Here is a 24,118-nt window from a genome sequence, read left to right on the forward strand (position 1 = left end):
TGTTTTATTCTGTTTATTAAAGTTAGACTAGTAAAATTTTTCTTAGTGTTGCTAGTTTGATTTAATAAAGTGTTTGATGATTTAAGAATGGGGACCTTGATTTTCCAGCTAGATTTTTTTGGTGATTGTTGTTTTTTAGACTACAGGAAAACTATCAGAATTTTTTTCCTTCAGGAAAATGAATATTCCTGAAAAATAGACTTTTCTCTTGATTACAGGATAGCTTGTGTGTCATGGAGCAGTTTGCATGTCTGCAAAAGGCAGAAGGATAATATTTAGGCTTGATGTCTTGAAAAACTTCCTAACAATTAGAATTTTTCAAAAGTATTATGAACTGCATTAGTTAGATCATAGATTCCCCACATTAGAGGCATTCAGGAAGAGGCTAACTAACCACATATTGGATATGTTTTAGTGGAGCTTTTCTGGTTTGGGTTAGATTAGATTATTGCAGTGATTTGAGCATAGCAGTTCTCAAATGCCTTTTGACTTTGCCTTATAAATCTTTTTTATACTTAAACCTATGACTAACAATAATTTTTAAAATTATTATTATTAAAAATAATTTTTAAGAGATTTATTTAGACACTATTGGCATGATGTAGAGGCAGCATGGTGTAGTGACTAGAGCAGTAGGCTATAAGGTAGAAATGCCTGTACATAGATTCCTCTCTGATACTTATTGATTATTCAGCTCCAGACAAGTCATTTAATCTCTGTGAACCTCCAACAACTTAAATCCCTAGGATTTATCTGTCAAGACATAGACTATGCTGTTTAAAATCACAAGTTCTAGGTAACTTATGGTATGTTAATTGCAAATTGCATCTAGTGTATGGTTTATAAAAGGCTGAAAAATGCTTGAGGTGAAAATGTTTATGGTTACAGGATCCTATCTGAAAAGGTAAAAACTTGGCAATTCCTGGTATAGAACATCAATGAAGTATTATTAAATTTGAATCTCACATCCTTCCATCTCCATTTTAATTTTAAATTAAAATTATGTCATAGGATTTACATGGACCATTGATAGTGCTAACGTCTTTGAGATTACCACTGGTCATCTTATAAATTAAGCTATTTTATTGTTTTTCCATTTTAGAATACTAATTCTAAGAAGCTGAACTACCATAATTTTATACATTCTGTTTCCCTGAAAATCTTCCCCTCTGTTGACTTAAAGCAATTGCTACTTCAATAAAGATTGCTATTCATAGTAATTGTGACATTCTACTAGTAAAATCCAGTGCTATTCTTTTCTACCTGCTATATTTAAGGCTGTTTACAAGTCACGGCTTTTAAAATACAGGGAAATAGCAACAACTAAAGATGTTGTATTGTCATTCTCTTTTATATACTGAAGTAAATATAAGCTGTCTTATGATCTTTCTCTTCTGTTTTCTAGGCTCCCAGCCAGTCCTAGACAAGCCTTCCCAAAGGCCATCAGAGAGCACAAATTGTAGCCCTACTCGAAAGAGATCTTCATCAGAGAGCACTTCTTCAACAGGCAAGTAATACTCATTTTTTCAGATGTTTATGATCATCTTATCTCAATGGTATTAATAATTTATTTATTCCTGTTGATGCCTAACTTAAGTGAATAACAAGCATAATCTATGTGATAAAAAGATAACTATATTGCAAGAGTATTAAAATATACATATAAACCAGACAGTAATCCTTTCATTCCATCCTAGATTAAATATAATTAGAAATACTCTGACTTTAAAAGGGTATGGAAATTTGGATTGAACTCAAAGAAAAGCATCCAAAGTAAATAGATTGGAAAGGAGACAAGTGAGAAAAATGGAGTTTTAAAAAATGTAGCCTGTGATCCTAAAGAAAAAGGAGTCACTTGTAAAGAGGTTTAATATTTACTTTTATGCATGATGCAGTTTTTCAATAAAGGATGGTATGCCTCAATCTTCTCCCTCTATTGGGGATTAAAGACGAAAATTAATTTCAAATGGCAGCAAGAGGGATTTAGATGAAAGAAGAGCTCAATACTACAAATTATTAAACTCTATAAAGCTACTGCAAAAAGTGGTTGAATTCTATGAACAACTCACATTGTTAAAGTTAATTGGGATTTCATTATAACAACAATCCCATAGCTACTATAATCTCCCAAAATCTGTATTCACCCAAAATCTGTATTCATTATATAATATGAAAGAATCTTGCAAATGCAGGAATTTTCACATGGGCATTCATAAAGATCATCAAAACTTTGTGAACATCTTTGAAAAGGCATGTCTTGTATAAAGTATAGCAAGATTATTTGGATAGTGTAATTATGTAGCTACTTCCTATCTTTCTGGCAAGTCCATCCAAGTCCATGTACCATAGTATGTCTGCTTCCCTTTTTATTTCTGCTTATGTCTCTCTTGGAACCTGTCAGTGTTATATACCAGGATCTCTTGATTTGATTTTTTTCTTGTTTCTACTTTTCTGTGCACTTCTCAGTTTGTTTCTATAACTGTCTCATATGGGTTCTTGCTTATCTGCTCTCCTCATTCCCACATTTCCATCCCTGCTTTATATCAGTTTCTTAACTTCTGCATTGGTGCTGTTTGCCTTTGGTAAATAGTACTTAAAATATGCATCAGATCATCGATTTATATTCCTGCTACATCTGAAACTTCATCAGTACAACATGCCAGAGGTATAGGCAAGCTCAGATGCTATGGCAGTCTTATGTGTTCCATAACACATTGCTTTTGCAGTACTTTGGGATATCTGTTAACCTCAGCAAGACTAAATGAATTCTTTGTTCAATACCTGGAAGGGTTATTCTTCAAAGCATCCCACAAGACAGATGAGTGTTGTTGTTAGGAGTGATAGCCATTAGGATAAAACATCTGTCACTATAGAACATCAAAAAAAAATCCACAAAGCTTTTTTATCATAATTTTATAAGTAACTATTGGAAGTAACATTGGTCATAATTTTAAGTTTCTATTACCTCATCCTTTATTATTAATTTTTTTATCACTTGGAAATCTGAACATTCTTGTTTTCATTTGTCTGATTCTGGGTCTTGATGTATTTTGGTTGCAATTTGATGATAATCTTCAGAAACATTGGCTTGATGATAAAGTTGCTTATTATTCCATTTATAAAAAGACAAAAAACTGCTCGAATTGAGGCATGGCTATATATCATGGGAGTGAGCAGCAAAACTATATGTCAGAAATGAAATTTAGTCATTGATGAGAGCTTTTTGCTCAATGCTTTACAGATTTGTTTCTGCCTATACCTCAGTCTTTATAATCTCAAGTCGATATGCTATACTAAATATTCCCATTTCTAATTTAAGCAATGGTACTAAAGTGAATAAGACAGCCAATTGAATACTGAAAGGAAAAAGAACATAATTCTCATTTTTAGCTAGACATTTGCTCTCCACCCTAATTATTGCTGGAGCTGGATAATGTAGCTTCATCTTGATTTAAATGGTGTAGTGGATAGAGTGCTGGACTTGGAGTCAGAAAAACATGGGTTCAAATTATCTCTCAGAAATCTACTAATTGTGTGACCCTAGGTATATCACTCATCTTGTCTGCACCTTAGTTTCCTCACTTATAAAAATGGAAGTAATAATAGCACTTACTTCACAGGATTGTTGTAAGGATTAAATGAGAATATGTTAAAGCTTTTTATACATCTTAAAGCTATCATATGAATGTTGACTATTATTGGAGCTTGTATTAAAATATTTTAATATATCAGCTCATTTTATGGCCAGAATTTCCCTTTGTGATGAGTAGTAAAGATCATTATTCTCATGTAGAAAATTTCTTAACTATAAAATGGGTCACAATACAGTATAATTGAAAACCTATTCTTGTCATTTCTCTTCAACAAATTAGATTACTACTTAACATTCTCATATTCATTTAAAGATCTAGAGGAAATAATTTTCATTATCTGTTACTAGGAAGCCTGGAAATCTTATAAAAATAGAAAAATGGATTTGGGAAAACAGTTCAGATCTACAGATACCAAATTGGGAGCGTTTGGCAATTTGACCACTGTTGCCTTTGTTGAATGGATTGTGCTATCAAAATACTCTGTCATAAAAAAACCTGCTTTTGTTACTACAGGCTTTCAATATGCAAGACAATGACTGCAGCTGTCAGTGCAATTGTATACTTTATTAGTATATTATCCTTCTGGATCTCTTTCAAAACTAGGACACAAGTTCAAGGGCAGTCTATCAGACATCTTGTCCAAAAAAATATGTGTTACCAGAGCTTAATTACTATGGGGCAGCACAGCTGTTTACATATCTCAGTTTACTAAACAGATGGCAAACCCCAAACATGTTCCATTTTCTTTGGATATACCTAAAGGATTGGGTTATGATTCTTGATCATTTATCCTTCAAATTATATTGGACATCAGAAAAGATTCTTCTGATTTTCTTATTGTTAGAAAGTAAATGAGTCAAATAACAATGCACTTATTTGTTAAGATATTCTTTCCAAAGGCATTTAAATTGTAGTTAGATCTTTAGAATTTGATAATAGGGAGAGAAAAGAAATGGAAATTCTTAATTCTTCAGTATAGTTGATTACTATCTTAGAAATCTCTTGCTGTTTGCATTTGTAGCTTTTAGGAATATCTCTTAGTCTATGTTCAATTTTTTTTTTTTTTAATCTCTGAAAGATTTAATTTGACCCATGAGACTCTAAAGTTGGCGCCTAAATTCATGTCAGTTTGTCATTGCCAGAAGACTACACTTCCACAGTGGGATTTCATGGAATCTCTGCTCACATAGTTGGCAAATGTAGTTACTGTAATTTAGAATAAGGTCCAAATGTTAGCTAACTAAAAAACAATGAGTGCCTACTGGACTCTGGGGCATTGAATTCCAGGCCTTATGATAAGAGATTGCAAATAGAATTCAGTCTGTACTATTGAAGATATTACGGTTTAGTTCAAATAATGTTAAAAATACTTTTCAATGGATAAAAATCTCAAAATATGCATATTTTGCAAAAACATAATACAAATTGAATACTTAAATACTAAGTGAAATATGATTTAAAGGAATAATTTTATCAAAAAATGTTTCCCAGAGAATGTAAACTTTGAAGTTGTTTTGAAAGAAATGATGGACATCCTAAGTGGAAGTAATTATTGGGTGCATAGGCTTAGAGGTACAAGTGACAACAAACAGGTTGATTGAAGTAGAAGTTATAGCAGGTAATAGACAACTAGATAATTATGTAGTTAAATGGATAGCATATTGGACTCAGAGTTAGAAAGGCTTAAGTTCAAATGCTCCCTCACACAAACCTACTATGTGACAGCAGACAGATGTTTCAGCCTCAGTTTCCTCATCTGTAAAATGGTGATCATAATTGTATCTCCTTCCCAGGATTGTTGTGAAAATCAAATGAGATAAATTGTAAAACCCTATGCAAATGGGATACATAGTTTGTACTATGTACAAAGTACATATAAATGTACTTTATATTTAAAAGAGATCTGTGCTAAGAAATGCAGCTTTGGGAAATGCCAGCTTATGTGTTTTTTTTCCTTATTCTTTCATTTTCTCAGGGAAAGTGAGATAACAGGATGAGAGAAATAAATTTCACTGTGTCAATGGAGAGTGTTAGCAGTCAGTGAAAGAATGGCAAGATAGTTGAAAAGGTAGATGAAGAATAAAAACATAATCTTAGAAACCAGGGAAGGAGGAGGATAATCATTGGTATTCTGTACAGTTGAGAATTCAAAAATGCATAAACTTTAAAAAGACTATGGAATTTAATTAAGAGATTGGTGAGAACAAAAGGAATAATTTAAGAAGAGTTTAGGATTGAATCTAGATCACATAGAGTTAAAGGGGAAGTATCTATAATGATCTGTATATTTTCATCTGTACAGATCAGAAAAGTATAAAAGCAATCTTTTAACTGAAAATGAAGAAAGTTTAAATCTGCTCTCCAGCATCATGCTGGACACCTTGAGAGGAAAAAACATTTTAAATGTCTTTTGCAGGAGTTTTAGCATAGTGGTTGTATAAAGAGCATGGTTGGATTATAAATAATAACTTAGAAAAATAGTTAAATGATGCCTGAAATGAAAGACTTACTAGATAATTTAGTCACTGAGCTGACTGGGTCTTCCAGAGATCACTGAGGTTTTTTCTTCTTTATTTAAATATGTATTACATCTAAATGAGACAGAAAGTTGGTTATTTATCTTAATTATCTAGGGAAAGAAATTTCATAATTTTTCTTGTCCTCTAGTTATCCTTTCCTCACTCTTAGTCTTACTTTACCTCTAACAGATTCCATTAGACAGCACTCTAGGTTGTCATTTAAGTGTCTTGAGCTCTAATACACTTTCTGCATTATATTTCATGTGTGATAGTAGTAGAGTCATTTTCTTTGCACCTGAATATATAGTTCAGTAAACTGGAAATATCTGCTTTTCTTTTACTCTCCTGAATGAGAATTGGATTATTTTTTCATAATCCACATATCTTTGTGGTATTCTCAGATGTCGGTATGAGAGAAATTCAAATTTTAGTAATTTTGATTATATTGTAAGCCCTAAACATTTATCTGATTCAGGGAGAGTCAACAGTTTATGAAAGGCAAATGAGTTGAATTAATTAATTTAATTTCATTATTAAGGAATAAAATAATTACATTGCCTCTTTCAAAATATACAATTTCTAAATAATTGGCTGAGTTCTGTTTTTGCGTGTGTGTGATTCCTTGTCTCTTTCAGTGATTGGAATCCCTTCCCGAGGTACAAGATTAGGATCATCTGTGGATGACTCTGTGGATAGCCTGCTACAGCGTATGGTGCAACATGAAAGCCAAGGGACCTTAGAGAAAAACATTGATGCTGTCATTGCCACAGTGTCCATCCCACCTTCCTCAAGCCCAGGCCATACTCATAGTAGGGAACGAGGTCTGGGGAAATCAGACAGTCTGCTAGTACCCACAGCACCTAGTGACTCCTGCAGCAACACCACCACCACCATTTCACTCCTTTCTGAGAGGTTGCCAAGCAGCTGTTCCCCCCATCATCTCAAAAGGAGTGTGGTAGAAGCCATGCAACGCCAAGCCCGGAAAATGTGCAATTATGACAAAATCTTGGCCACCAAGAAAAACCTAGACCATGTCAATAAAATCTTAAAAGCCAAAAAGCTTCAAAGACAGGCAAGGACAGGTAACAATTTTGTGAAGCGCAGACCAGGCCGACCCCGAAAATATCCCCTCCAGGCTGTGGTGTCAATGCAGGCATTCCAGGCTGCCCAATTTGCCAGCCCAGAATTAGATGAAGGGGAGGAAGGCAGAGCACTGCATCTTGGTCCTGATACAGTTACAGATGTCATTGAGGCTGTTGTTCAGAGTGTGAACCTGAACCCAGAACTTAGAAAAGGATGGAAAAGGAAAAGTTGGCTTCTGGAGGAAGAGGCAAGGAAAAGACAGAAGATACTTCCAGAGGAAGAACAGGAAAATAATAAAAGGTAACTCAATTGTTTTGAAGAGGAGAAACCTCAACTTTACTTTATCTACACATTCCATTTATACAGATAATTTCTTGACCCTCTGTCTTATTTTGAACTATGTAAGTTATTCTTTCTATATTGTATATTTCATTACTGATATCTCCCTGGTAACTTTTTTATAGCATCATAAAAATTTAAGGTTATAGCATCATAAAATTTTAAGGTTTAAAGAATATTTGGTCCAATTCTGTCTCTTTATAGTTTAGGCCACTGAAGACCAGAGAAAGGAAATGTCATATAACTAGTTAATAATAGGTAGTAGTTAGTAATAGATTTGGGCTAGAATACAGGTTTTCTGGCTCCCTATCCAACATTCTTTCCACCTATATTATATTGTTTTTTTCTCCTTTCTCTGCTCATAACTTGTTTTAAGTAGAATTCTATTGCTATTTAGCTTTTAAAAGCCCAATATCGTATATTTATTTACATACTAAGTTAATTCTCTTTGCCATGCTTTTGGGTTGCAGAATCCATAGATTACAATCTATATATAGTCATGAAAATCATAAAATCTGCTCATTCTTTCTTTTCCTTATTTCCCTCTCCTTTCATAAATATAAATAAATATATAATAAGACATAAATAAAATATGTAAATAAAATAAAAATATAAGACATTATTTAAACAGATGCACCATCTTTGAGAGGTGAATCTTGACTGACAATACTTAAAAGAAGAGTAAAAAAGGAAGTCTGGGAAAAAGTGAAATAAACTTATTTGATTTCTACCAGTAAGATTAAGCTCTATCCTAATTTAGGGACCTATGTTGCTGCCTAAAAATGAGTATGTTTAGATTGAATCTCAGTCTTATGTATTCTCAGAGCGCAACAGAATCTAAAATTTTTATCTTTTCTAGTTCGTTTTAAATGTCCTCCAAAAAATAATGAATAAAAAGAATTATTCAAATTGTTTCTTGAATGTACCAGCTAATTTTCATTAGGATGGTGTACATTCAAATAAAGGACATTTTGTTAAAGCTTATAGAAGAAAACTGTTCCAGAATCCAGAAAAGGAAGAGGTCTTCTTTCTGTCAACTATAATAATTCAGTTATTCTTTCATTGACTGCAGCTCTCTCCCTTCTCTGGAGATTAGAGGCAAGAAGATGTTAAAGATGATTATTGCAATACGTAAGGCAAGATATAAAAGGGGACTGAACTTAAGTGGTGATGATGTGAATGAATACATGGCAGAAAAAATATGTGGAGGGGAAATTAACAATATTTGTCCATTAACTTGATATGGAAGATGAGAAGTAAGAGTAAAGCATAATAATATAATTTTGTAGTGTCTGAATCAAGGTAGTTAGGAAGATATTAGTGTCTGCAGCAAAAATAAGCAAGTTTGGAGGAGAAGGAGTTTTTTTGTGGAGAGAAGATGAAGTTCCTTTTGGACATACTGAATTTGAGAAGCAAATGGGACAGTGACTTGATTGAAGGGATTCAATATGAACATAGTAATGGTATCTTGATAACCACTTTCAAATATTTGAAAGGCTTTCATATGGAAGTTAGATTGGACTGGTTTGCTTGTCCCCAAAGGCCACAACTTGAAGGAGTGTATGGACATTTTACTGTGCCAAATTTCATCTACATTTAAAATAAACCTTAAAATAATCACTATCACAAAATAGAATTAGTTACCTCCCTAATGAGTTCTCTCGTGCTAGAGGTCTTCAAGATTTGTAGAGGGAATTCTATTTCAGTTATAGGTGGTCTAATGGTCTCTGGATTTCCTTCTAACCCCTAGATTTTATTCCAGTAAGAATTGTATGAGTAAAGTCAGAGATGCCATTGTGTTTGTTAAATACAAACACAAAACCTTATACTGAAGAGGGTAGCAGAAGCAGGTAACTGGAGTGGAGTCTAGAACTAGAGGAGACTTAAGCACTAATCTAGCTCACCCTTCATTTTACAGGTAGAGAAACTGAGGTAGGATTCTTGTTGTGATGAACAGGAAATAAGTTAGATTTATAGCTGGAGAATAAAGTTATAGATAGCCTTGAAAGCTAGGTGAAATTTAGACTTGATACAGTAGACAATAGGGAGTCATTGTAAGTTCTCTTGTAGAAAAATGACATGATAAAAGTAGTATTTAAGGAAGATTAGTCTGGCAAAAATCCATAGTATAAATTAGAAAGGAAGGAGAGGAGAGCCTTAGAATTCAAGAAGCATTAAATGATGAAGGCCTAAATTATGAGATGAGGAAAACATGACTAGTCACTATTAATCTGAAAAAGATCCAATAATTTTAGTAGACTGCAGTTCCTGTAGGAATCGCCATTGTAATAGTAGCCCAAAAAGTGGTTTTAAGGGTGCATTGAGAGGTTTTTGGATTGTATTAGAAGTAGAAAGGTAATGGATAACCTTGATATATTCTGCTCATTTCCAAATCTCATTTCCAAAACTGTTTGTTTTTGGCATAACATAAGATTATGTCTCACAAGAATCACTTTGAAGGAATCTAGAGATGTTTAGCCTAGAGAAAAATTAATTTGGCAGGGACTTCTGATAACTTTGTTGAAGTATTTCAAAAGTTGTCATACAGAAGAGGAAATAAAACACATTTTGCTTGTCTCTAGAGGGCAGAACTAGAAGTAGTGTTCTTGATCAAAAAAAAAAAATCTTCATAACAGTTACAACTACATAGAAGTTTAATATATTGCCGCTGAAGGTTCTTCCTTACTGAAAATTTTTTGGGCATAATCACTTGGCAGTTATATTGTAAAGGGTGATTCTTCTCAGGCTGGAATAGATTCTGAAAGTCTTTCTAGTCCTTAGGTTTTTCAGCCAGAACAATGGCAATGGAAATAAAGAGGAATTATCAGACATAAGAATGTTATTTCAAAGAAAAAAATCTGTTGGACTCTGTAACCAGAAAGCAGAATGAGTTACAGATAATAAATTCAACAAATATTTATTTCCTGCTATTTACAAAGTATTTTATCAAGTAATAAAAATTTGGACAATAGAATGTTTATCTTTAGGGTAGCTGTTAATCTTATTACTGGGCATAAGGAAGTTGAGAGGTGAGGTGCAGTTTTGTAGGAAAGATGATTATTTTTATCTTTAAAATGTTCAGTTTGAAACAGAACGCCATTGAATGTTAGTTTTCAGATGAGATTTTTCCTTTTTTTTTTTTTTTTTTTTTTTTTTTTTTTTTTTTTTTTGCTGCATTGTCTTAAGTAAGGCATTGAATATCATTTTCCTTTTACATGTTGCTTATCAGTCTTATCACTGTTATAGCCTTCCCATTTTCTTTACCAATTTTCAGAAAATCTTTTTCTTTCTACGACCATGGACTTATTTTCTACGTCATACTGAATTGCTAGTGAGATATATTTTTGGATCATCTTCCATACCATCACTGCATTTGGTTTTAATTCTTAGCTACCAGCTAAGTCCTTTCCAGGAGGACTAAGCCTGCTGTGAGGTACTCTCTCAACCTATTTATAGCATTTTCCTTTTAATGATATCTTTCTCCTTACTGTAGCTAACTTTGGTTAGTCTGCTAAAGTCCACTATGGATTTAACTTGACAGTCAATGGTGTACTCAGGCATATTCTTATAATAGAATCTTCCAAATACTTTAGTTTCCTTTCCTTGCTAACCTTTATTGCTCCCCCAAAATCTCTTCATATCTGTCACTTCTGGTGCATATTTTTACCTCATTTTGTCTGTAACCTCTTCTTAAAAAATGTCTTTTTTTGGGGAAAAAAAATTCTTAGCTATTGCTTCACTTATATCCATTATTTGTCTTTATATGATTATTAGGAATTTGTGAAAGGTATTTCTAGTAATATCATTTATCAACTTCAACAAATAACCTCTTTTCATGAATCGTTCATTTGTTAGTCCCTTTGCTTAGAACATAAGCAAACCCCCTGGGGTTAGAAAGGTAACTTTTTAATACAAAAATGTATTTCTTTTACAGCTGTCACGTTGGCAGCAATCCCTATCTTAATTGCTGTTATCATTATCATAATCATTGAAATTGTTCTTTGTAATGGCATGCTGCTTTATTTTTATTTACTAATTATTATTCACAGAAGCCCTGAGGGCTATGTTAAGATTAACATTTCTTTATAAACTAAAAACCAAAGAAAGAGGAATTAATAATTTTCTCAGTGTTTAAACCTGTAATGAAGATTAGTAGAGCTTATACCCTGTTGGAACTTAGGTTACTGCAAACAATGAGACAAATTTCTATAACATGTTTTATTGATAACTCTCTGCCACCAGATAAATTGTTATTACCAAACCATTGGTCATTTGAGAATAGGAGGATCAGGTGGCATTACATCCACAAAACAGGCTGGGTAAACTGCTTTGATAACAATTGTAATACCGTTACTGTTTTCTTCCCTTGTCTCTCTCCCCTCCTCCAGAAGTGTAAATTACTTCACAGCCATTCAACAAATATAAGTTACACTCTATAATAGTTCATACCTGGAAAATTCTGTAAATAATTTTCAAACTAGGAGAACTTTCAAGATGCACAAAAAACATAGCTCAGGAAATGTTGACTAGAAATGGTGGTTAGTACGTCATTGTTCTTAGAAAGCTATTTGTAACCAAAGAAGCATATCACCTTTTTTCTCCTCATCACTAATTAATATGTATGACCCATGAAAGTTGCATTAGTCATTCTAAACTAAAAAGAACTCACCAGAGAAAAGGCTCCTCCCCCAAAGATATGAGCTTTAAAGGTTTGTAAAAAATAAAAATAAAAAAGATAGTTTGGTTTCTCATGTCTTATTTCTTCTTTGTGTGTGTGTGTGTCCTTTTTAGTCAAGGAAACATTTCTAGAAAAAAATTTAGTTTAGATTAGATATGAAAAAAGGCTTAGAGTTGGAGCTATTTTTATGTATTCAAATGAACTCTTTGGCCCAAACTGCCACTACAGGAGAAAAAATAACCATTTAATTTGAATGCAAATGGATGTGATTTTTAATAAATGTGTGTGTGTACACTGTGTGCGCACATACACACATTACTTTAATAGGGGATAGTTTCTCACTAAAAAATTATTTAAACTTTTATTCCCAGCTTTCCTGAGACAACAGTTGAATCTCCTAGTCCTCCAGAAGCCCCACCAAAGCCACCTGAACCTGAGAATACCCTGCAGCCTTTGCCTTCTCTTATCCCTCGGGAAAAGAAGGCCCCACGTCCCCCAAAGAAGAAATATCAGAAAGCAGGGCTCTATTCTGATGTATACAAAACTACAGAGTAAGTAATAGCACTTATCAATATGCTATTGTCTAATTTCCTCATTTTCTAATTTCCTTGTGGGCTCTTATTATTGCATGGTAAGATCTTAAATCCTTGGTGATTGATTACTTTTGTCCATCTTGAGCTGCTCTGTAGGTATTTAAATGTCCATTGTACTTCCATGGTAATATATAAAGGTTTAAATATATTTCTTTTGCCAAAGTTCTTAGATTTCAGTCTAATAACATTTTTATAGTTGGGTAAAATTCCTTCCATATCAAAAATGATGTGAGTGATAATTACTGTTTGGAGTAAAATGAAAAGAGAAATATTTTACCATTGTTCTTTTTCATATAATGTAATATAAAAAAAAGGTAATTGATTTATGAGTTAGAAAGAACTGGTTTGGTTTTGGTTTGCTAAGCATAAAAAATGGGAATTTACTGTTATTTGATGCAGGCCTGGGAGAGGGTAAGAAAGTTTAATAGGGTGTATTTTTTAAGTTGTCTTAACTTCAGATTTTTCCCACTTGGTATTGTAGAGTTGAAATAAAATAAAACCTTTAACTAGGACTAAAATGCCCTCTATTATTTTTATCCAAACCATAATGTAAAAGATGTAACTACAATCAGAAAGTAACTTCTTTGACTCCAAAACTGTGTTAAAATTTAATTTTGCTAATAATAGAATTCTTTCCACAAAACTGGAAGAGCAAGAACTTTCAGATTTTTATTAAAGACTGCTTATGTCATTACCTTACTATGTGATTGCTTATGAACATACAAACTAGTACCTTTTGTGGTCTGATTAGTTTCTGGAGATTTTTTTGGTTTTGTTTTCTGAAATTATTTTCAGATGTTCTCTATGTTAAAGTTGTAAAGTCTAATTCAGTTGATTTGATTGCTTTCATGGAGCCAAAACACTGTCACATTTAGAGAAAGAAGAGGTTTTTATAGTTTCCGAAAATTGACCCTTATAAAGGAATGAAATGTGATTATTCTGTGAAAATCTTGCAAAGGATTCTTTAAGATAATTAGGGCCAATTTCAGGTACAAACAAATTGGGTAATAATGCTTGAAGGTCTCTGTTTAGAGAAAATATGGATATGTAGGAGGGAAAAATCTCTTTGATGTTTATAGTTAATATGGATTCTTTTCCAAATAATACCTTTCCATCTTTCAGATAGAAAAGCATTCACTAACAGAAAAAATTTGGAAAACTACCCCCCTCAATCTCTGTATCCTTAATCAAAGATTTAGCTTTGATAATGGGTGCTAGCCAGATCTACTGAAGAAGTCTTACTCTAAAACATGCTGTTTCTCAGTAGTTACTGAAGGAGTGCTTTAAAAATTCTTCCTCATGTGGCATAAACTGAAACAGAAATGGAACCACTAAGCTGTACTTAACGATTGACTTAGAAAATCACCTATCAGTATCTTTGTTTAATTGTATTTTTAATTTATTTTGTTACATTTTCACCTCTTTGGACCACATTCTGCCTGCATTTCACATTGACACCTCTGGTTAAAGAGGTAATACAAGTAAAGTCAAACACCAAAGGGTATTCCACACTAGAAATCTTAATTGTAGATCTTTAAGAATGATACTAAGTTCTTATCTATATGGGTATCTGTTCTCCACACAGGTGCCATAAAACATAGCTATGATCAGATCATTTCCCCCTTTAATAAACTCTGGTAGTTACTTATTTCATAATAAGTAATTGTAATAGGTTTGATTGTGATTTTATTTTTATTTATTTAAATTTTTTTTTGCTGAGGCAATTGGGGTTAAGTGACTTGCCCAGGGTCACACAGCTAGGAAGTGTTAAGTGTCTGAGACTAGATTTGAACTCAGTCCCTCCTGACTTCAGGGCTGGTGCTCTATTCACTGCCCCAATTGTGATTTTATTTTGAAAATAAAAGTAAAAATTATGAAAATGACTTTTTCTTTAGCAAATTTCAGTTTAGAATTGCAAGTATGCATATTCTTTGATCAAAAAATGAAATCATTGTATGCATTGGATTTTTTGACTTATGTTTTCAAAATTCACCAAAGTATGCAGACTTGAGACAAAGTGACTAACAGGTTGTTGTAGTAATTCAAGTGTGAGGTGATTAAAAGACCTACATCATAGTGGTAGCAGCATCAGAGGACAAAAGAGAGCTATGGGAAAGATGTTCTGAAGGTAGACTTGACAGGACTTGGCCACTAATCAGGTATATTACAATGAGAGAGAATAAGGAAGTGAGGGTGATGGCTAGCTTGGGACCCCTTGGATAACTGGGTGCAGGGTGATATTGTTTTCAGTAAGAAGGGAGTTAGGAAAAGAGGAGTGCTGGGGAAGGGAGGACAGGGACAAAAATGAGTTTATGGGAAATAAATTTAAGGCAGTTGGAAATGCAAGACTGTAAATTTACATAGAGATTCAAACTGGACAAATAAATCTGAAAATCAATCTGCAAAGAGATAATAATTAAAACCTCAGGAGCTGAGTGTCTCTAGAGAAAAGAGCATCTGTAACCTATTTAACATATAAAGGACTGCTTGCCATCTGGGGGAGGGGGTAGAGGGAAGAAGGGGAAAAATCAGAACAGAAGTGAGTGCAAGGGATATTGTTGTAAAAAATTACCCTGGCATGGGTTCTGTCAATAAAAAGTTAAAAAAAAAAAAAAAAACTCAGCTGAAAAAAAAAAGAGAAAAGAGTATCAAGTGATAATCAAATCATTTATTTGAAGCTGGGATACAAATAGAAAGAGTGAAATGATCCCTACTCTTAACTTATATTTACTCTTGTTGCACAGTGGGCAATGAAACAATGTAGAATCCAAGAAAACTTGGATTTAGGTCACATTTCTAGCATGTACTGTGTGACCTTGAGGAAGTCACCTAAACATTCAGTTGCCCAGGTAATTTTTAAAGATTATAAATAGCATAAAAGGTACATGGAAGATGCTTCCTCAACTATGATTTTCCTGGACCTCAACCAATAAAATCAGTTTCAGTCCCAATCTGATGAAAATAAGTTTGATAAGATAAAAGTGTGATGATGGAGCCTATATAAGATCCAGCTAGAGCAGGTCGGTCATCCTCTTGAAAAATAGCTCATAGTTTAAAAAGATTTAAAAATAATTATCATACTTTCTCGTATGCCCTACTCCCGTTCCTCTTGTAATTAATAGCATTTTTTCCCTTTTTCTTTTCCACCTACTGCTTCTTCACTCAAAATTCGCGCTCCTTTTTTTCTTCCCAAGCATTTCTTCCTCCCCAGCCTCCCAGGAATCTCCACTGAAAACAAACAGCAGGTTTTGTGTGTTGATCAGTAAATGGCACCTAACTGCCAGCAACTGTATCTACAACCTCCTTGTTTTTATGAAGAGGAGCAAATGAGTAAAAAAAAAAACAATTGAGCAAATCTTCCCCCTTTGGTTCTACTACTAGCATGGAATGGAATAAGGCATTGTCATTGTGTATATTTCCAGCAATTTGGGTGGTAGTTCCTAAAAGGTCTAGGCTTAAGAGGCCTCATAAGATAGGGGGAAGGTTATGGTAGAGCTCATCTTTTCATTTGGATTCTTTTTGTATTTTCTATAAGCTTAGTCTTTCCATTTTAAATGGCTAAGAAAAATGTCAGCAAGCTGGTGTGGAAATAGATGAGCTATGTTACTATAGCTCCCTCTAGTGTCAGAAGAGTCAAGTAGCTCCAGGAGAAACCACTGTTTCTGTTTCTGTACTATTATTAATTGAGAACTGATAACCTATTTTCCTTTTAATGAGTATTATAAATTACAACATTAAATTTAGAAGATTCTTTCTCCAGTATCATGATGTCATAATTCCAACATATAACTCCCATCTCTTATTTATTAAGAGCCTGTTTATGTTAGGTTACTTATTCTAGCACTTTGCTTGGTCCTGGGATACAAATAGAAAATGAAGTGACCCTACTCTTAACTTAAATTTTATCAGGAGATACTTAGTATATCAATTTATCTGTCAAATAAGTATGAAGAGAATAAATACAAGATCATTTAAGGGAAGATATTACTAATTGGGGAACTAATCATGCAGATGATTGTGCAGAAGAAGGTGGTACTTAAGCTCATTCTTAAAAGAATTAACAATATTTTGAGGTAGAAGTGAACAGGGAATATATTCCAGGTAAAGAAGATGACTGGTAGAAAGGTCCAGGTTAGAAAATGGAGTACTGTGTCTGAGGAATAGAGACATAGGTTTGTTTAGACTAATATATAGGAAGAGAAGTTGGAAAATACATTATTAGGGTTAGGTGGTCAAGTTTAGCTTAAAAAAGCCGAACAGGGTTCTCAAAGGAACAAAGGAGGTACTGGAGTTCATTGAGCATGGAAGTGTCATTAGGTTTTTGCTTAAGGAAAATTACTTTGGCAGTTGTTAGAAGATGAACTGAAAGGGACTGTGGGATGACTTGAAGCTAGGAGACCAGCTATTTAGCTACTACTGTAGTCTTGGTGAAAAGTAATGAGGGCCTGAACTGAGATGGTGACTATAAGTGGAAGGGGTCAAATATAAGATATGTTGTAGAGGAAGAAAGTGGAAGACTTTTGCAACTGATTGAATATGTAAGATAAGGGAAAATGACAAATCAAGGATAAATGCCAGGGCTCTAATTCTTTTATTATTATTATAGCTTTTTATTTACAAAACATGCATGGGTAATTTTTCACCATTGACCCTTGCAAAACCTTCTGTTGCAGCTTTTCCCTTCCTTTCCCCAACCCCCTTCCCTAGATGGCAGGTAGTCCCATACATGTTAAATAAGTTAAAAGTATATGCTGAATCTGATTTTATATATATACACACACATATTTATACAGTTAACTTGTTGCACAAGAAAAATTGGATCTAGAAAGAAAGAAAAAACCTGAGAAGGTAAACAAAAATGCAATTAAACAACAGAAAGAGTGGAAATACTATGTTGTGGTCCACACTCATTTCCCATAGTTTTCTCTCTGGGTGTAGCTGACTATCTTCATTACTGACAGTAGGAACTGGTTTGAATCATCTCATTGTTGAGACAGGGCTCTAATTCTTGGAAATTGAGGAAGGGGAGAGAGAACGGAGCAGGGTTATGAACCATGTTGGCCATGTTGTGTGTGAGTAACATGTAGTTTTAAATGTGCAAGAGAACGTTGGTAATATAATATCAGAGCTCAAGAGAGAGAAGAGGGTCTTGGTATATAGATCTGAGAGACATTTGCATCAAGATGATAATAAAATCGATGAGAGCTAGTAAAGTCACCAAGGCAGAAAGAATAGAGAAAGGAAGGAAGAGAGAGGCCCAGAATATAGGGCTGAAATACACTCATACTTAGTGGATGCAACATGGATGAAAACTGTCTTAAGAAGACTGAGCAAAGATAGAAGCCCCAGGAAGAAGTGATTGACAAGAATCCAAAGAAGAAAGAATATTCTGAGTCAAGAAGTATGACGTTTGAGTAGAACCAAGATACTGGAGAAAAGGCAGGGACTTACTTGAACTCTCCTCAAAGTACTCTGAACAACTTTAAATAATGCCCCAAAACAAATTGTGGAGCAGTAGAACCCACAAAAGAACATAGTAAAACAATTTTCCAGGCAAAGATAACTTAGAAGATCTGCTGTATTGGATGAGAGTGGAACACAATCCAGTACAGGCTGAGCCAGTATAAACTAGACCTCAGCAAACCAAACTAGACCAGCAAACCAGCTTAGAAGCAATTGAATTAGCAGCAGCAATTTCCAGAGCTCTCAATCCACAAATAGTAATTCTCTGATCTGGAAAGAATGAAATTACAGAGGTCTCTTTGCTGGCACTAGATGAGGACTCTGTTGTTTTCCACATAGTTGGGTCTGAGTCATGGTCCTGCATTCTCAGTCCCAGGATAAGGAGGAGCACTAGCAGAGCTCCCAGCCACAGGGGAACAGGGATCTTCTTCACAGTCCCAGGGCAGAAGAAAATGCTTATAGTTGCTCATAGCCCAGAACAGTAGCAGATACATCTTTCCTTAAATCATATCACTTTGGAAAAACTGTAAACTTAACCAATTTCTAGAAGAATCTCTGAAAATGCTATACCAAATCCCTGAAGCTCTTCACCCTAGAAGGAGAGCCCCATTTTAGCAATAGGCTGGAAAAAAAAGCAAACAACAGGAAAAAATTCTGTCTACAAGGAAAATCTAAAGACACACTGAGAAGACAACAAAGTCAAAACTCCTAGATCCGAAGGCCTCACATTGGTTTCAGGCCATGGAAAAGCTCAAAAAGGATTTTAAAAATTAACTGAGAGAAGGAGAGGAAAATTGGGAAGAGAAATAGGAGTGATGCAAGGAAATCTTGGGGAAGAAAGTCAACAGGTTGGTGAAGGGAAGCATCAAAATATATATATTTGGTGATTAAAAGATCTTTGATAACCGTGGAAAAAGTAATTTGAATCGAGTGGTGGTTAGAATCCAGACTGCAGAAGTTTGAGCTGTAAAAGAAGGGTATAAGTAAAAAATACAGATAACTTTTTCTAGGAGTTTGGCTTAGAAATGGAAAGGGAGACATAAAACAATATGAAGGGACAGAATATGAAACAATGAAGGCAAGATAACATCTAGTAAAGAACTTTTAGGGATAGGATAGACTTGGATACATTAGAAACTAGTCAAAAAAGAACCAGTAGATAAGGAATGTGCAGTCTACTGAAGAAGGATATATAAAAGGATTCCACTGGACAAATTAGATGCATCACATTATTGTTAAAGACTGTGTAAAAGGAAGAGAGAATGAGGGATAATGTCTAGGGATTTTGAAATATTGTAGAAATCTGAAAACAGCAAAAAGTCAGGCATTTGTGAAATAGTTTGTCATTTTAATGTGATAAAACCACTCCCCTGGCAATGTCTCCTGTCATAACAAAGTTGTAATTGTTCCTTTTGCCTTCCCAAAGGTCACTTTTTTCCCATCTGACTCAGAGGCCAGGCTCTTAAGCTGATTTAGACAAACTCTCTGTGTATTATCTCAGAAACCTGCTCTTAAGAGCATGATCTTAGAAGGAAAAGGAATTAAGCCCTTTGCTTTGTACCCAAATTCAGCTTTAAGTTCAATATAAATTATTACATTTATATATATTCATTAGCTAATCCTGAACTCTTCAGTGGGGGAAAAAAAGTGGGGAGGTGAGAGGAGAGGATTCACTTAGAAAAAAATAATCAGTTATGGGACAGCAAGCAGAAAAATAAGTAATATTTTGTCAGCTCTGTCTCTTTCAAGAAGTGAAGCTTTGCTTTATAAACTTTTAAAAATAACCTGCAAAGAGCCTTTATTGTTTAAAGAATGCTGGAAAGTAGAGGCATGTTTATGTCATTGTATAAGGTGAACCTTTAGATTATATGATTCAGACTGTGGTGTAAGAATTTAGACAAGGTGGAGGAGAAAGAAATTTGTGACCAAAGATGAACTAGAGACCATTACAGATCACAAAATAGAAAATTTTGATTACATCAAATTAAAAAGCCTTTGTACAAACAAAACTAATGCAAACAAGATTAGAAGGGAAGCAACAAACTGGGAAAACATCTTCACAGTTAAAGGTTCTGATAAAGGCCTCATTTCCAAAATATATAGAGAACTGACACAAATTTATAAGAAATCAAGCCATTCTCCAATTGATAAATGGTCAAAGGATATGAACAGACAATTTTCAGAGGATGAAATTGAAACTATTACCACTCATATGAAAGAGTGTTCCAAATCATTATTGATCAGAGAAATGCAAATTAAGACAACTCTGAGATACCACTACACACCTGTCAGATTGGCTAAGATGACAGGAAAAAATAATGATGAATGTTGGAGGGGATGCAGGAAAACTGGGACACTAATGCATTGTTGGTGGAGTTGTGAACGAATCCAACCATTCTGGAGAGCAATCTGGAATTATGCCCAAAAAATTATCAAATTGTGCATACCCTTTGATCCAGCAGTGTTTCTATTGGGCTTATACCCCAAAGAAATACTAAAGAAGGGAAAGGGACCTGTATGTGCCAAAATGTTTGTAGCAGCCCTATTTGTAGTGGCTAGAAACTGGAAAATGAATGGATGCCCATCAATTGGAGAATGGCTGGGTAAATTGTGGTATATGAATGTTATGGAATATTATTGTTCTGTAAGAAATGACCAGCAGGATGAATACAGAGAGGACTGGCGAGACTTACATGAACTGATGCTAAGTGAAATGAGCAGAACCAGGAGATCATTATACACTTCGACAACGATATTGTATGAGGACATATTTTGATGGAAGTGGATTTCTTTGACAAAGAGACCTGAGTTTCAATTGATAAATGACGGACAAAAGCAGCTACACCCAAAGAAAGAACACTGGAAACGAATGTGAACTATCTGCATTTTTGTTTTTCTTCCCGGGTTATTTATACCTTCTGAATCCAATTCTCCCTATGCAACAAGAGAACTGTTCGGTTCTGCAAACATATATATTGTATCTAGGATATACTGCAACATATCCAACATATAAAGGACTGCTTGCCATCTAGGGGAGGGGGTGGAGGGAGGGAGGGGAAAAAAAATGGAACAGAAACGAGTGCAAAGGATAATGTTGTAAAAAAAAAAAAAAAAATTACCCTGGCATGGATTCTGTCAATATAAAGTAATTATTAAATAAAAATTGGAAAAAAAAAAAAAAAAGACAAAGACACCTAACTGAGTTTCAATGGATAAATGATGGATAGAATCAGCTACATCCAAAGAAAGAACACTGGGAAACGAATATGAACTATTTGCATTTTTGATTTTTTTCCCGGGTTATTTTTACCTTCTGAATCCAATTCTCCCTGTGCAACAAGAGAACGGTTCGGTTCTGCAAACATATATTGTATCTAAGATATACTGCAACATATCTAACATATATAGGACTGCTTGCCATCTGGGGAGGGGGTGAAAGGAGGGAGGGGAAAAATTGAAACAGAAGCGAGTGCAAGGGATAATGTAAAAAAATTACCCTGGCATGGATTCTGTCAATATAAAGTTATTATTAAATAAAATTTAATTAAAAAAAAAAGAATTTAGACAAGGAAAAATTCCCTGTTGGATTGGATGGTTGGTATTCTTTGTTCTCAAAGAGGTCCAAAATGACATTACTATGTTATGAGTCTAGTTAGTATGTCCAGCTATGGCTGATCAGACCAATATAAGCTTGGAATGCTCTGCCATGGGTCAGACCAAATAGTCCATATGAACATTTGGGGTGAATACTCTAACTTTGTGCATCTTGCTTTTCTTTTGGGCCAATTAATCATGGAAGTGTAACATTAGAATAGTGAGAGATTTAGAGCAATAGAGATCAAGAAGCGAACATTAACAGGAAAAAGAGAGACATGAGCTAAAGCATACACATCAGACTAGATATAAAGTCCAGGCAGAAATTCAGTAGGGACACATGTATAGTCTTATACTTGGTTTATTTATTTTTTTTAATCAGTTTTGGAAGTATAAGATAATGACATTGATAGTATTTATGTGACTCTTTAAGGCAGTGGTTCTCAAAGTCTGGTCTAGAGCATCCTCAGAATCTCTGAAATCCTTTCAGAGAGTCTATAAATTCATAATTGGTTTTTATTTTTAATGTGATTAATATCTATAACTATAACCTACATAAACAAAAACTTTTTGGATAGATCCTCAATCATTTTTAGTAGGATAAAGATGTTGAGAACAAAAGTTTGAGGACCACTGCTTTAAGGATTACAGTCCTATTTTTTTTACAAATAGCATAGCTTGAGGAATTATGGAGAAAAGTATCTCATATAATCAGGGTAGAAGTTTGTACAATTAAGAAAGGAAGGGTTTGAGTAGTAGGTCATATTTGAACCTCACTGTAATCTGAACAGGTTAAAGGAGAGAATAATATGAAAAGAGAAATACAATTCACTCAATAGGGAAGATAGGCAGGAAAGAAAAGATAGGAGATGGGGGACGAATAAGAAAGAATGTAGAGTAAGGGAGGGATTTGTTGTTGTTCAGTCATTATCATGTCTGACTTTATGATTCCCTAGTGAAAATACCAAAGTGTTTGTTGTTTCCTTCTCTAGCAGATCACCTTTTGTCAGAACTTTTTACACTCTGTAAGTTTTGGGTAACCTACTAGCATAGCTCATAGTTTCATTGAACTCCACAAGCCCCTCTGCCAAAACAAGGCAGTGATGCAGGAAGAGATGGGAAAAGGTTTTGCTTTTTTTTTTTTTTTTCCCTGCTTTTTCTTAAGCAAAATATCTAACTAAAGATGTACAGAAAAAGGTTTCTAGCAGCTCATCTTATGGTACTAAAGAATTGAAAACTGAGGGAAGCCCACCATTTGGGAAATGGCAGAGCAAGTTGTGGTATATAAATGTTCTTGGAATATTTTTGTGCTGTAAGAAATGAAGTGGATAGTTTCAGAGAAACAAGTTCACATAAAAAGACTCACATGAACTGATGTAGGGTGAGGTGAACAGTGACAGTTATAAATTGAAAACAATTTAGAAAGCATTAAAAACTTAATAGTGGCTGAATAAAGTGAACAGAACCAGAAAAACATTGTACAAGATAGCAACAAAATTATGTGATGAACAATTGTGATGTACTTGACTCTGCTCAACAATGCAGTGATTCAAGGCTGTTCTCATAGACTTGAGATGGAAAATGCCCTCTGCATGCAGAGAGAGAAAACTATGGAGCTTGAATATGGATTGAAATATAGTATTTTCATCTTTTTTTTTTCTTACAATTTTTTTCCTTTTGGTCTTTTTTGCTTGTGATAAGTATGAAAATAAGTTTAAAAGAATTGCTATATCAGATTGCTTACTGTCTTGGAGAGCGGGGAGATAAAGCAAGGAGGGAGAAAATTTGGAACCCAAAGTCTTACAAAAATGAATTTTGAAAACTATCTTTATATATATTTGGGAAAATTAGATACAATTGAGGGGGGAAAATACTTATCAGTATAATGATCAACCGCAGTTATAGAGAATTCATCAGAAAATATGCTGATAAGGAGGTGGTAGACTTAAGAGTTAAGAATAAAATACTTGTTTTTGGACATAGCCTATTTGGGGATTTTCCTTAATCATATATGTTTGTTGCAGGAGCTTTCTGTCTCATTAATGGAAACTAAGGAACTGGGAGAGAAAGAAGATAAATTATTGTTGATTTTTTTAAAATTAGATTTTTTTTCTTTAAATAACAATAATAAGCTGGAAAATAATCAAAATACTCTAACCCAGAGGGTGGAGGATATTTAGTCTAAAGAAGAGAATAATCCTGATAGCAGAATGTTTTTTCTTTTTTAAAAAAGTTTTATTGTATTTTTATTTGTTA

General features: G+C 34.0%; 1 protein-coding gene across 2 annotated transcripts in view; it reads left to right on the forward strand.

The window, feature by feature from the left end:
* ASH1L (ASH1 like histone lysine methyltransferase) overlaps window positions 1–24,118 on the forward strand; it is a 216,688-nt gene that overhangs the window by 106,720 nt on the left and 85,850 nt on the right. For both annotated transcript variants that reach the window (XM_051993845.1, XM_051993846.1), the window contains 3 exons: window positions 1,406–1,507; window positions 6,748–7,495; window positions 12,584–12,763. In XM_051993845.1, the coding sequence (XP_051849805.1) occupies window positions 1,406–1,507; window positions 6,748–7,495; window positions 12,584–12,763 (1,030 nt within the window). The remainder of the gene's footprint in view (window positions 1–1,405; window positions 1,508–6,747; window positions 7,496–12,583; window positions 12,764–24,118) is intronic.

This window comes from Antechinus flavipes, chromosome 4 (assembly GCF_016432865.1).
Source record: "Antechinus flavipes isolate AdamAnt ecotype Samford, QLD, Australia chromosome 4, AdamAnt_v2, whole genome shotgun sequence".
NCBI classification, from domain to species: domain Eukaryota; kingdom Metazoa; phylum Chordata; class Mammalia; order Dasyuromorphia; family Dasyuridae; genus Antechinus; species Antechinus flavipes.